This window comes from Tursiops truncatus, chromosome 1, assembly GCF_011762595.2.
Source record: "Tursiops truncatus isolate mTurTru1 chromosome 1, mTurTru1.mat.Y, whole genome shotgun sequence".
NCBI classification, from domain to species: domain Eukaryota; kingdom Metazoa; phylum Chordata; class Mammalia; order Artiodactyla; family Delphinidae; genus Tursiops; species Tursiops truncatus.
The window spans coordinates 63,511,691-63,526,804 of NC_047034.1; the positions used below are offsets into that span (position 1 = coordinate 63,511,691).

Consider the following 15,114-nt stretch of genomic DNA (forward strand, 5'->3'; position numbering starts at 1 on the left):
AAATTGTTTGCACTTATTTTTACTTACTAATGTGACTTTCCCAGAAATTATTCACTTGAGGAAACAAAGTTTCTTGATAAGGGAAAAGCAGGTTGTTTAAAAAAAGATACTTTTTTCAATACAGTTTATTAGAAGTTGGATTATTCTTATAAAACCATGTATTACATGGTGGTCATATTGACAGACCTGTCTTCATAAGCTTATGTAACCCATAATGTAATGTAAAAACTTTATTTTTAGGGACAATAGTTGGTTTTGTTTTTGTTCCTCTTTTGTATTGCTGGTAATTAAAAGCAAAATTGGTTAGGAAATAACATTTAAAATTTACTTAAATCATTGAGGCTTAAAGAAAAGTAGATTTGATTACAGTATGAGAGATAGAAACTCTAAAAGGATGTTTTAAGTACTTTTAAGGACTTGAATGTTTCATTTCTCATTGTGTCTAACAGAATATCCTTGTAAAACTTGAATCTTACATTTTAAAATAATGAGAATGAATAGAATAAATCTTTGCCTAGCAGTTTTGTTAGAGTCAGGGTTTGGTAGTCATAATGGAAGAGAGATAGAGAAGGAGTTTAATACTTTTCTAAGACCGGAAAGAAAATAAAGAGGGTAAAAGAGAACGTGGGTATTGAGAGAGAGAGAGAGAGAGAGAGAGATTAGGAGGATCTGAGATACAATTAACTGAGCTGGGAATGGAGAAAACTGAAAATGGAAAAACTTTAGATTAGGCATTGGGGTTACTGGGGAGAGGGGAGGTATAAAAACCTAACTGTGGCTTTTTGGAGATATTTACAAATTTATTGTTCGTAACTTGGGGAGTACCTGAAATTGCTTCCCTATTGGTAACATTTCTATTAGATCAGGTTTGCTGTTTCCCACATGGGCATTTCTGGATTTCTGAAAACTCTTTCATTGTCTAGGACTTTAAATGTTATAGTGCTTGTAGTGTTTATGCTTCTTGAGGCATCTTAGCATTTCCTACCAACTAAGCACATCAAGGTCATAAGAAACTTGTCTCTGTTTCTTTTATCCCCTCCAAAACCAGACGAATGTTAACTTATTTCTGAATTATTTGAAACCAACAAAACCTACTTTATTTGTATATGGTGGGCACCTAAAAACAATTTGAGTTGAAAAGTCTTCAGGAACCAAGCACAGTAGTGTTGGGATATATCATAAACCTGTACTGCTATATTCTTCTTGAGCCATGTATACATACAGTCTACCTTGACACTACATATGGTTAGAGCTTCTGTTTGGACATAATTGAAAAAAGTGGAAAAGAACTTCATAAAAACTGTGTCACTTTAGTGTCCTCTCAGCCTTTCAGGCTTTAAGTGCCTCTTCAGCCTACCAGCTTTATCAAAGACTCCTGTCCCAGAAAAGGGATTTTTGGTGTAGGGTATCTTCAGATCAGCTTTTATCATATTGCTGATTCATTAAGCAATATTGAGCATATACTACAATACTGAACAACTAACTACTTGCCAATTACTGAGGATACAAAGATGAAGAAGTCCTCGTTCTCTAGGAGCCTGCCATCTAGTTGCATTGTTAAGTACATAAACAGATCATTATAACAAAATGTATAAACTCGGTGAGTATAATGATAGAGATGTGCTTGGAATATTCTGGAAGCATAAAGAAAGGACTTCTAATCCATTGTCTAAGACTGCATTGTCCAGTACAGCAGCCTGTAGCTACATTTGACTGTTCAGATTTTAAATTAATTAAAATTATTAATAAATGAAGTTGAAATTTTAGTTCCTCAATCATACTGGTCACATTTCATTGCTCAGTAGCTACATGTAGCTAGTGACTACTGTATTGACAGCACAGATGTAGGATATTTTCATAATTGTAGAAAGCTTTTTAGAATAGTATTGTTTAAGGAATCAAGATTGTCAAAAGGAGGTGACACAAGAGCTGAGGCTTAGAAGTTGAGTACAGGCTAGCCAGGAAAGGGTTTGATGGGGTAGGATAAAACAGTCTCGGTGGAAGTAGGGTAGCCAACCATCCCAATTTGTCTAGTCCGAGGAGTTTGTTGGGATGTGAGATTTTCAGAGCTAAAACTGGAACAGTCCAGGGAAAACTGGGACACTTGGTCACCCAAGGTAGAAGAGACTTTATGAACAAACACACTGAATCAAGAGAAAAGCATCATATATACAGGAACTTAAAGTTGTTTGGTATTGTAAGAACATAAAAATTAATGGGAGTGGTTGGAAATGTGGCTGCAGAAGTAAGCAGGGGCCAGATGCAGGACTTGCAGGTGATAGTGAAACATGATCTTGGGACTTCCCTGGCAGTTCAGTAGTTAAGGCTCCACGCTTCCACTGCAGGGGGTGCGTCCGATCCCTCATGGGGGAACTAAGATCCCACGTGCTGCGTGGCGTGGCCAAAAAAAAAGAAACATGATCTTGTAGGGATGAAAAGCCATGGAAGGATTTTAAGCTGGGGAGTATCAAGATTTTGTTCAGTTTTGCCTTTTAAGTAGATCTGACTGCATTTATGTGGAAGATGGATTTGAGGGAACAAGTTTGGAGGCAGATCTGTTAGGAGACTTGAAAGTAATATAGGTAAGAGATGTTAGAAATCCTAACTAAGGAAGTATAGTAAGGAGGAGGGGAAGAGGTAGATTTCATAAGTATTTATGAGGTATAATTAATAGGACTTGGTGTTTGATTGAAGATAGAGTAGGGAGTCAAGGATGTGCCAAGGTTTCTAGCATAGATGCTTTTCTATACCTTTCTTTTCATGTCTCAGTGGTAGTCCTTTTCCCCCTCCACTTGGTTTTACGCCTGTTTACCTTCTAGTCATCCCAATCTTCAAACACCCAATTTTGAACAGTCTTATTACATTTTAAGAGGGCTGCTCAGGTAGAAGAGCTCTAGCCCCCGAGATACACCTTAGTTCCACCCCATTTTGTTCATTTTCTTCCATATATCTTCATAATCCCCACTTTCTCCTGCCTGTATCCTTTCCTCCCAGGGAAAACAAACTGGATAGGAACGATTTAGGACAAGGAAGCATATATTCGTCTCACCATACATTGTTTGGAAACTACACTCCAGTCTGCGGTTCCTATAGGCCTGTTCTTCCTTCCTTTCCTTTAACTGCCTGAACTTGCAGCCCTCACACCAGTTTCATATATTCCGATTGTATATTTTTTATTTTAGAGGGTATTATATTTTAATTTCAAAATCTTCCTGTGAGGGTGAGGATTTGTGTGTGTTTTGTTCATTCATTTATCCCTAGTGCTCAGAAAAGTGCTCAGCATTTAGTAGGTAATCAATAAGTACTTGTTGAGTGAATTGATCCTGGTGATAAAAATGCATAATCAAAGAAAGCAGTAGCATAGTATATATAGAGATCATTGGGTTGGGAGTTGGGAAACTTGGATTCTCGTCCTGGCTTTGGCATAAAATACCTGTGTGGTCTCTGAGAAGTCACTTCTCCTTTGCTGGGCCTCAGTTTCTTCGTAAGTACAATAAAGTCCCTTACGTTGATGGAATACAGTAAATAAGGTCATTAATGTACAACTGAGACTTCTTTAGCGGTTTAGGTTCTGTGTATATAACAATTTTCTTGAAATATATGTCAAATTTCCTAGCTTTCCAAGTGACTTAACTATGAAACTATGCTTATTTTTAGATTGATTTGACTGTAATATGAAAGAACCTGAATCTTAAATTCATCTTAATTGGCTTTTAATTTTTAGACTCCATGCTCTCTTAAAGAAACTGAAAGAGGGGGAAGAAAATCATAACAGATGGGTAATTAATACTTGAAACCTAAGTACAGACATTATGGTTATACTTCCTTTTGATGTAATGTAAGAGTATATCTTAATGTACAGAGTCCAGACACTTAAAGTTTAAATTAAACTTTAAATATTTTTATTTATTTAATTTGAACTATTTTGGTGCCCTGCTGCATTTGAATTTTCTGTTAGTACAAAGTATACAGTATTCCATGTATTCAGCTTATTTTATTAAGTGATACTGAGACAGAAGTGCTATTATAGTCATCAGGCAATGACAGTTTAACATCTGCTTTGCGCTCAGCGCTGTGTATATTAACCAGTTCATTAATTCTTTGCAGAGCGTCAAGAAGAGAAACTGAAGAATAATAACAGAGATCTATCAATGGTAAGAGTCCTAAATATAACTTCATGATAAACCACATGTTTTTCAGCAAAAGACCCTGATTTTCATCAAGTACACTGCACTTACCTTTTCAGAAATTTATAGTTATGCAGGCTATAAATAATATCATGGTTGTTCCTGGACCAAATAGAAGTGAAAATATGCTACTGGACTGAAGCTTCGTGTTAGTAATATGAATAGCTTTTTTTTTAGGCTCTCTCGAAGTCATAATTTGTCCCTTTCACACAGTTTTTATTAGCTTCCCCCTTACGTTTTCAAATGAAGTAGCTTATTTTCTTTTTCTTCCTCATGTTATTGCTGAATCTTTGGCTTTATGGTGACCTGGTAATCCCAAATAGGAGTTGGAGCATCATAGATGGCCTTTATTGTGGCCTTTATTCTTTAAGAGGCCTTTTGATCTGAGGATCAGGCATATCATAAAGTGTAAGGAAAAGTGATTTTATTAGCCATTTACTCATTATTTATAAAGAGTAGAGTTCAAGCATGTCTTTCTGAGGTGTAGGTAGGCTAATTATATGGCTTGACTTATTTTTCTATTTAATTTCTGTATATTCAACACAGGACATCTAAACTGCGCAACAGTTGTCTTTTGCTTACCAAGAGACCTTTGCTGTATTATTTTATCTTCTGTTTCTTGAAATTCTTATTAAGAAAGATCATAATTTAGAAGTGCATTTTTTTGAAAATAGCTTTTCTGTTGTTGCAATTATTACATGTTCATGAGACCAAATTTGGAAACTGCAGAAAGAAGAGATAAAAATTGCTGATAAACTGTTAATCTTATATCTTTATGATCTTTTATTTGTTTATACTTTTATGGCACATGTAATTAAGAAAGAAGTTAGCTGCAAGAAACAAAATGCTTAATAATGGCTTAAACATATAAAATTTTTTTCACTTGCTCAAGAGGTACAGAGGTTGGTAGTCCTGGGCTGCTGTGGCAGCACAGTAATGTCACTGAGGACTCAGGTTAACCTTCCTTAGCTTATGGTTGTTTGGTTGTTTGATGGTGCTTTACTGTCAGGCATTATGTTCTTCATTCCAGGCAAGAAGTATGGGCAAAAGGCCTAAAGGGATGCTAGCCAAGTTTGTCCCTTTTAAAAATTCTGGTTGGTACTTACATCTCATTGGCCAGAGTTGGATCATATGACCACCCCAATACTATTCATCAGAAGCTGGCAAGGAGAAGAGGCCTTGGAGGTGGAGGGTGGGTTAGCCAATAAACAGCTTTTTGCCAAGGAGCATCTTTTAAAAATGATGTAAACCAAAACTTTTGGGGTGTGCTTTAGTGGTGGTTTTTCTCTAGTGTAAAATAACAATTCGTTGGTTTCCTTCCAGGTTCGAATGAAATCCATGTTTGCAATTGGCTTTTGTTTTACTGCCCTAATGGGAATGTTTAATTCTATGTGAGTAGCCTTTTATATGGTTTTATCTAAATATTGCTCTATGTGTGTGTATATGTGAACAATTAGCTTTTTTGGTAATATGTTGATATTTCAAATTTACAGAAGAGTTACAAGAATAGTACATTGATAACCAGATTCACAATTGTTAACATTTTGCCTCATTTGCTTTCCTTTTTTCTCTGTTTCTCCATATCATATATGTACTCATTCATACATTATTTGTATATTTTTTCTGAATTATTCAAGAGTTTGTTGTAGGCTTCATGCCCCTTTACCCATAACTACTAAAGTGTGTATTTCCTAAGAACATGGACATTCTCTTACTTGACCTCAATCCAGTTATCAAAATCAAGGGAAATTTAATTTTGATGGAATACAATTATATGATAACTTTTCACCCTCTTAATATTGAAGATATCTTATATGTAAGGCAAAGACTAAGGTTTTATGGGTCCTCTAAAAAGAATTTAATATGTCTCCTGGGTTTTTAAGTTCCTTACTAACAAACTTCTTCAAAATGAAGGTAGTCGTACAGAGATGTTTTGACTCTTAAAATAGAGTCTTAACAACTATAATCTTTTTTAATAATAAGGTAGGTTACTGTTGTCTAAACTAGCATATAGCAGGCCTGAGTAATTGTGGGACTGCTTTTGACAGAACCTGGGAAAATATCCAGAGATGACAAGCTGTCATTTCTTACCTTTCAGAGCTCTCCTGAACTATCCCACGCATTTTCCTCACCCACTCTTTTCCTTCCCTTTCTCCTACTCTTCCTCCCCTGCTTCATTTCTACCTGTCTGTCTCTCTCTCCTTGTACCCACACCCCGCCCCACCTCCAGTTGTTCTTCTCTTCCCACCTGTCAAGGGCCTACTTTGTGCCAGGCATTGTGCTAGGTATCAGAATATAACAAATAAGATGTGTTCCCTGCCCTCAGTAATATCAAAATTTTATAGAAAGAAAGGACAAACAAATCAATACATTGATGGATGTTACAATAGATGTGTGTGTGTGTGAAATATAGTAGGGGGGAAAAAGGGGAGTGGTTATTTTTACTTAGGTGAGGCACCAAAGGGAATGTCCAAAATGATTTTAATACAAAATTTCCACTTAACTAGTGATTACTAAAATCATAGACCTTTACTGCTGAAAAGGACCTTTGGAAGATTAAATAACTTGCCCAAGGTCTCTAGAAGTCTCATAATTTCTAACTTATAACTCTAAACTCAGTATCCTTTTTTCACTGCTATGCTTTCTCTCATTTCTTGGGTATATATCACCGTGGATTACCAGGCAAACCAAACACTGAAAGATTTTGTAGTTAACTAGTAAACTTCATTGGTACAACTCAAATATTCTTTAATTTGTCACATTCTGGACAGTATAGAGCTAGCTAAGTACTCATCTATATTTTAAAAATTTAATGCCTAACATCTTATTTTTCTCATACTTCTGATTTTTAAAATAATATTTTTATAGGTTAGTGGTGTGTGTATGTAGAGCTGTTCTTACTGGTCTTGGCTTTATTGTGTGATACCTACAATAAATTTGAATCACTGCTTTGCTTGAAGTTCAGCATTTGATTTTATTCCTTAGTCTTATGTACAGGTGGGTTCTATCGAAATAGGCTGATTAAGAAAGAACTGTGGGGAATATAGCCAATATTTTATAATAACTCTAAATGGAGTATAATCTTTAAAAACTGCGAATCACTATGTTATACACCAGGAACTTATCTAATATTGTAAAACTTACATATACCTGAATTTTTAAAAAAAGAAAAGGAAGAAAGAATGGTGGCCATTTCTACCAGTGGTAATGCTGCCTTATATTCATGTGGTTCCCTTTCTTAATGTTATTTGTGAACATATCGTGGTATGAACGGCTGCTCTATGGGAAGGGCATCTGATTCAAATATATTTTTCTCCCAATGCCATATTTTTCCCCTCAGGTGTAACCTTTTATTACATTTCTTTCTGTAATCATTGAAGTAATAAATTCTTACTGGAAAAATTCCAATAATATATAAATGTATAAAATGTAAAGATCACTCTGCCTTCCTCAAATGAGTACGTGTCCTTTCAAGATTTGTACTTCTTCTCTCCGTATACAAACATTTAGATATTTGTATGTATTAATTTTTATGCCCCAAAATGGTTGTTTTGTAACCTGCTGTAGTTACCTGTGATAATTTTTTAAATGCAGTATGTGTAACTCTTGCATAATCATTTTTAAAGGATTTTTTTTAAATTTTTTTAAAATTTATTTTTTTGGCTGCATTGGGTCTTCATTGCTGCATGCAGGCTAGGATTTTTCAAATTATTTATTTATTTATTTGGTGGCACCAGGTCTTAGTTGTGGCTCATGGGCTCCTTGGTTGTGGCATGTGAACTCTTAGTTGCAGCATGCATATGGGATCTAGTTCCCTGACCAGGGATCAAACCCGGACCCCCTGCATTGGGAGGGCAGAGTCTTAACCACTGTGCCACCAGGGAAGTCCCATCTTGCATAATCATTTTTAATGTCTGTCAATATTCCATTGAATGGATGTACCCTAACTTATATAATCTTCTATTAATCGTCACACAGAATTTTCACAGGTAGTATGTACACCAGTGTATACTTATTTTTTCCTCAGGCATATCCTAGAAGTATTGCTTAGGTGAAATTTTTCTTTTTGACCTTGCCGCACAGCAGGCGGGATCTTAGTTTCCCCGACCAGGGATCGAACCCGCGACCCCGTGCAGTGGAAGCGCGGAGTCTTAACCACTGGACTGTCAGGAATTCCCGTAGAAAGGTTTTTATTAATTTATATTTTTCGATTATTGCGCTCAGTACTTGTGAGTGGTTCTTTCTTCATATATTTGTCATCACTGGGAATTATGTATCTGTTTAATATTTGCAAATCTAATAGCTAAAAATAATATTTCTTTTAAAATTTGCATTTCTTGTGAGATGTAGCATCTTTTCATATACTTATTATGTTTATCTATTTCTAAATTTCTAGTTCATGTTCTTTCCCTTATTTTCTTTTTATAAGACTTTTTTATTTATTGAGACTATTAAGCTCTCTTTTTGAGATATATGGGCAATGTTAATTTTTATGTCAAATCTGTTACTCTTTTCTGTTATATAAGTAGTGCCTTTCTCATACCAGATTATATAAATTTGTTTCTACTTTTTATTTTTTATATTTAAATTTTGTTTCATCTGTAATTTTTTTTGGTGGTTAGTTTCCAACTTTACCAAGTACTTCCTATTGTTAATACCAGGTAGGGAACAAACAATATATTTTCCCTGATGATTTGAAATGACTAGTTTATGATATATCAGGTAGCTTCCCAAAGCTTATGTAGTAGATCTTTTTTTTTTTTTTTTTTTTTTTTTTTTTGGTGTTTGCGGTCCTCTCGCTGTTGTGTCCTCTCCCGTTGCGGAGCACAGGCTCCTGATGCGCAGGCTCAGAGGCCATGACTCACAGGCCCAGCCGCTCCGCGGCATGTGGGATCTTAACGGACTGGGGCACGAACCCGTGTCCCCTGCATCGGCAGGCGGACTCTCAACCACTGCGCCACCAGGAAAGCCCTATGTAGTAGATCTTAACCAGGAGTGCGCATCAGAACCAAAGTTTAAAAAGAAAAAGATTTTCTTATACTAGTAATACACAAGTACTTCTAAAAAATTCAAACAGTATAATGTAGAATAAAAAGTGAAAGTGAAACCAAATGAGTTGAAAACTTATGTCCACACAGAAACCTGCACACAGATGTTTATTGCAGCTTGATAATTGCCAAAACTTGGAAGCAACCAAGATGTTCTTCAGTTGGTAAATGGATAAACTGTGGAACATCCAGACAGTGGAGTGTTATTCATTCCTAAAAAGAAATGGGCTATTGGCCATGCAAAGACTTGGAGAAACCTTAAATGCATATTACTAAGTGAAAGAAATCAACCTGAAAAGGCTACGTACTATATGATTACAACTATATGACATTCTAGAAAAGGCAAGGCTCTGGAGACAGTAAAAAGGTCAGTGGTTGCCAGGCATTAGGTGTGAGGGAGGGATGAATAAGCAGAGCACAGAGGATTTTTTAGTGTAAAACTATTCTGTGTGATACTTAATGGTGATACATATTGCTATACATTTATTAAAACCCAAGAGTGAACCCTAATGTAAACTGTGGACTTTGGGTGATGATGAGGTACCATTGCAGGTTCATCAGTTGGCAATTATGAATAATGCTTCCATAAACATCTGTGTGCAGGTTTTTTTGTGAACATGTTTTTAACTCCTTTGGATAGATACCAAGGAGCATGGTTGCTGAATGGTATTCATGTTTTTTTTCTGGTCTTTGTGCTCAGACCAGAAATTTAAATATATATATATGTATGTGTATATACATATATATATATATATGTATATATATTTCTTATGTCTAGGACTGTGAGCACCTAGAAGTTAAAGAATGTATCTCTATTTTTATAAGCTGGTATGTGACATTAAAAGTCTAGTACATTTTTTTTTTGGTGAGCAAATTCCAAGTTTTATTTCACATATATTGAAAAGCAGACATTTCAGATCTGATGTTCAGAATATCCAATCTATAAGATTCAATGCTATCTTCATATCCTCAGATAAAACGTCATTGTTCATGTGACATGACAGTCCAGACAATAGCTGGGATTGAAACTGAATGCACCCCTTTCTTTTTCTTTTCATTAAAAATATTAGCAAATAATAATTTAATCATAATTTAATCATATTTGTATGTATGGATTTTAAATTTAAATGGGAAAAAAGGAAAAAAAGTATAGAAAAAAAAGCTCACCATCCCTTAGCAGTTCTAAACAAAAGTAATGTGGGTGTCAGTTATTACAGTCTAGTACATATTTTGATTGTATTGAACAATCACTATTCATTTTTCGCATAATTTCTCTTAGTTTCACCTTGATCATCTGTTTATTATAGAATGGAATACGTTATCTCTAATATCCATTTTAGTCTTACAATTGTTGATAAGAAAAAAGCCTCAAGTTAGACTAAGATGGGAAGGACTTGAGCTCCAGATTGCCAGAGTAGCAACAAGAGGCACCAAATTCAGCTATTTATTTGTCTTTGACTTCTCTTCTGGATCATTTCCATAAAGCTGAAACATTAAATCTTAGAAGTGATCTTAAAAGTCATTTTAACACATTACTTCTGTGTCAATACGGAAATCTCTCCAATAATACCTCTAGCAGATAATTTTCCATTATTTTTAATCATTTTCAACGATGAGGAGCTTGATGTTTTCTGAGATAATATAGTTTTACCGAGTAGTATTTAGGGTTTGAAAGTGGTTCCTTTTACTGGACCAAAATATGCCTGCTTGTTCTGTTCATGAGCAGTGAGTGGTCCTGCCCTCTGGAACTGCAGAGAGTAAGTTCACTTAAAGAAATAATCTACCTATAAGCTATCTCTCTCTTTGCACCTTTTTCTTTCTCTCCCTAACTCTTTTCATTATTAGGCTACAGACTAGTAATGGTGTCTATTCTTAGCTATTCCTATGGAAAGCCTCTAATCTCCTGGAAAAATTAATTTGAAGGGGTTTTTTCCTTCATATTTGTGGCTGGTTTAAGGTCTCATTTGTACTAAATGTTCAGTTTCACATAAATGAATAACTCACTTATAGGACATGAAAGGTTTTCTCTCTCCTTTTTCTTTTAAAGCTTTTCTCCAGCTTTACTGAGATATATAATGACATATAGAACATTGTGTACATTTAAGGTGTACAGAGTGATAATTTGATACACATACATATTGCAAAATGATTACCACAATAAGGTCAGTTAGCAAATCCTTCATCTCACATAAATATCATTTTGTTGTGTTGGCGGTGAGAACAATTAAGACTTACTCTCTTAGCTTTCAAGCATATAATACAGTATTAAATATAATTACTATGCTGTACATTAGAAGCCCAGAGCTTATTCATCTTAAAACTGGAAGTTTGTACCCTTTGACCAGCATCTCCCCATTTCCCTCAACCCGCATCCTCTGGCAACCACCAATCTAATTTTGTTTCCATGAGTTCAGCTGTTTTAGATTCCACATATAAGTGATGTCATACAGTATTTGTCTTTCTCTGTCAGACTTGTATACAGTATATATATCACATTTTCTTTATCCGTTCATCTGTCGGTGGACACTTAGGTTGTTTCCGTATCTTGGTTATTATGAATAATACTACAATGACATGGGAGTACAGATCTCTTTGAGACAGTAGTTTATTTCAATTCCTTTGGCTAAATAGCTAGAAATGGGATTTCTGGATCATATGGTAGTTCTACTTTTAATTTTTTGAGGAATATCCATATTGTTTTTCATAGTAGCTGCACCAATTTACATTCCCAGCAATAGTGCCCAGGGGTTCCCTTTTCTCCACATCCTTGCCAGCATTTGTTATCTCTTGTCCTTTTGATAATAGTCATTCTAACAGGCATGAGGTGAAATCTCATTGTGGTTTTGATTTGTATTTCCCTGATGGTTAATAATGTTGACCACCTTTTCATGTACTTCTTGGCCATTTGTATGTCTTGTTTGGAAAAATATCTATTCAGATCCTCTGCCCACTTTTTAATTGGATTATTTGGTGTTTTTTGTTTTGCTATTGAGTTGTACAAATTCCTTATATATTTTGGATGTTAACCCCTTATCAGATATATAGTCTGCAAATATTTTCTCCCATTTCATAGTTTGCCTTTTCATTTTGTTTCTTTTGCTGTGCAGAAGCTTTTTAGTTTGATGTAGTCACGTTTGTTGATTTTTGTTGCTTGTGCTTTTGGTGTCATATCCAAAAAAATCATTGCCAAGACCAATGTCAAGGAGCTTTTTTCCCTATGTTTTCTTCTAGAAGTTTTACAGTTTCAGGTATCATGTTTAAGTCCTTAATCCATTCTGAGTTAATTTTTGTGAGTAGTGTATGATAGGGGTCCAGTGTAATTCTTTTGCATGTGAATATCCAGTTTACCCAGCACCATTTATTGAAGAGACTGTCCTTTTCCCCACTGAGCATTTCTGGCTCTTGTCAGATATTAGTTGACTGGGTTTATTTCTGGGCTCTCTATTCTATTCTATTGGTCTGCATGTCTCTTTTTGTGCCAGTAATATATTAGTTTGATTACTATAGCTTTGTAACATAGTTTGAAATCAGGAAGTTTGATGCCTCCAGCTTTCTCAAGATTGCCTTGCCTATTCAAGATCTTTTGTGGTTCCATATGAGTTTTAGTATGGATGTTTCTATTTTTGTGAAAAGTAGAGTTTTGATTAGAGATTGTATTGGGTCTATAGATGACTTTGTTGTTGTTGTTTTTAATAAATCTATTTATTTTATTTATTTATTTTTGGCTGCATTGGGTCTTCGTTCCTGCGCACGGGCTTCCTCCAGTTGCAAGGAGCGGGGGCTACTCTTCGTTGCGATGCACGGGCTTCTCATTGTGGTGGCTTCTCTTGTTGCGGAGCACAGGCTTTAGGCATGCGGGCCTCAGTAGTTGTGGCACGCAGGCTCAGTAGTTGTGGCTCGTTGGCTCTAGAGCGTAGGCTCAGTAGTTGTGGCACACGGGCTTAGTTGCTCCATGGCATGTGGGATCTTCCCGGACCAGGGCTTGTACCTGTGTCCCCTGAATTGGCAGGTGGATTCGTAACCATTGTGCCACCAGGGAAGCCCTGTAGATGACTTTGGATAGTATGGACATTTTAACAGTATTAACTCTTCCAGTCTATAAACATGGATATCTTTCCATATATTTGTGTCTTCTTCAGTTCCTTTATCAATGTCTTATAGTTTTCAGTGTATGTATCTTTCACCTCCTTGATTAAATTTATTCCTAAGTATTTTATTGTTTTTGATGTAGATGGGATTGTTTTATTCTTTTTTTCATATAGTTCATTGTTGGTGTATAGAAATGCAACTGATTTTTGTATGTTGATTTCCATCCTGAAACTTTGCTGAATTCATTTATTAGTTGTAAAAGATTTTCTTTTTGGTTACAATTTCAAGTCAAAAATGTCAAGGAATAAAATGACTGTATAAGATGAATTTGTTGGGTGTGTATGTTAGCAACAAGAGGGGTAAACATTTTGGGCTATATTTATTTCAGCCCTACTCCTCACAGTTTAACTCTACAGATGGAGAGTAGAGTGGCATATGTAGAACAGTATACTGCATATAGCATATAACCAGGAAATATTGGAACAACTGTGTATAATACTTCCTGTGAGTGAATGGGAATACCTCCTCCTGGAAAAGTTATTACAATACTTCGTTTTGCTTTTGTGAGGTTAGTAGATAAGAATAACTACTTCAAGCAGATCTTTAAATATTTTCATCATATCCAAGTAACAACAGTTCATGATAGAACCCTTACCCTGTGCAAACTATATACTAGGAAAGCAGTTGGGCATAGTAAGTGGACAATCATACATATGTACAGAATATGTCAAATTCATTCTATTTATATTCTTTGGAGTTCAGCTGTATAAGAAGCTCTTTATAACCACAATAGTTAATATGGATAATTAGGTATTTTTTTCCCCAGCGAAAAAGATGGTAATACTACCTCTCTTTTCCCTCTCCCTCTATAGAAACATTCTAAATACCAAATGTTTTTCTAAGAGGGAATGTTCTAGATATTTTAACTGGAGTTAAAGACTTTATTTGGATAAAGTAACTGATGCTGTCATATATTTTTCTAATATTATGAAGTATCACTGTCCTTAATCACATTAATTTATAATTCTCAATATTGTCTGACTGTACAGCTTATTCATAGAAAAGTGTAAAAGAAGTTTATATCCCCAGCATCTCAAAATAAACACTGATACATATTTTCTTCTAGTTTTTTTCTAAGATTTTCTCTTTTCGAAACATTTTTCTATTTTAGAAAAAGTAAAAAGAATTACTTTCAAACATTAGAAGTATGTTAAAAGTTATCTCAGAGTATTATGTATGCCATTTTTCATTCACCACTATGTATATTCCATGAATTTCTCTCCAGAAGTGTTTATCCTGTTTAATGTGTATATACTGGGAATCTTTGAGTCTTGGAAAAGAGGGTTCTTAAAATCTTATTGGTGTCATTGTTTAGAACCGTGGTTCTCAAAGTGTGGTCTGGGGATCCCTGGAGGTCTCTGAGACTTTTAGGAGGTCCTTGAGGTGAAAATTATTGTTGTAATAATTCTAAGATGTTATTTGCCTTCTTCACTCTCCTTCTCTCATGAATGTACAGTGGAATTTTCCAGAGGCTTCATAGGGTGTGTAATATTGCAACAGCCTGAGTAATGAAGCAGCTATGAGAATCCAACATTTTTCTATTAAATAAAACATTAAAGAGATTGGGGGTAAAAAAGCCTTTCTTCTCACTAAATTCTTTTTCTGTATGGAACATATATTTTCGATAAAAATATTTGTGTTAACATACTGAATATTGCTACCTTTTAAATGATTTGATAAATGGTTTAAATTTTCTGTTTTAATTTATAAAACAGTAATATTGATAGATA

General features: G+C 35.1%; 1 protein-coding gene across 2 annotated transcripts in view; it reads left to right on the top strand.

Annotated features, from left to right (window-relative positions):
- The window catches only part of TMCO1 (transmembrane and coiled-coil domains 1), a 46,277-nt gene that overhangs the window by 17,437 nt on the left and 13,726 nt on the right, over positions 1-15,114 (top strand). For both annotated transcript variants that reach the window (XM_019931792.2, XM_033855658.2), the window contains 2 exons: positions 4,108-4,154; positions 5,511-5,578. In XM_019931792.2, the coding sequence (XP_019787351.1) occupies positions 4,108-4,154; positions 5,511-5,578 (115 nt within the window). The remainder of the gene's footprint in view (positions 1-4,107; positions 4,155-5,510; positions 5,579-15,114) is intronic.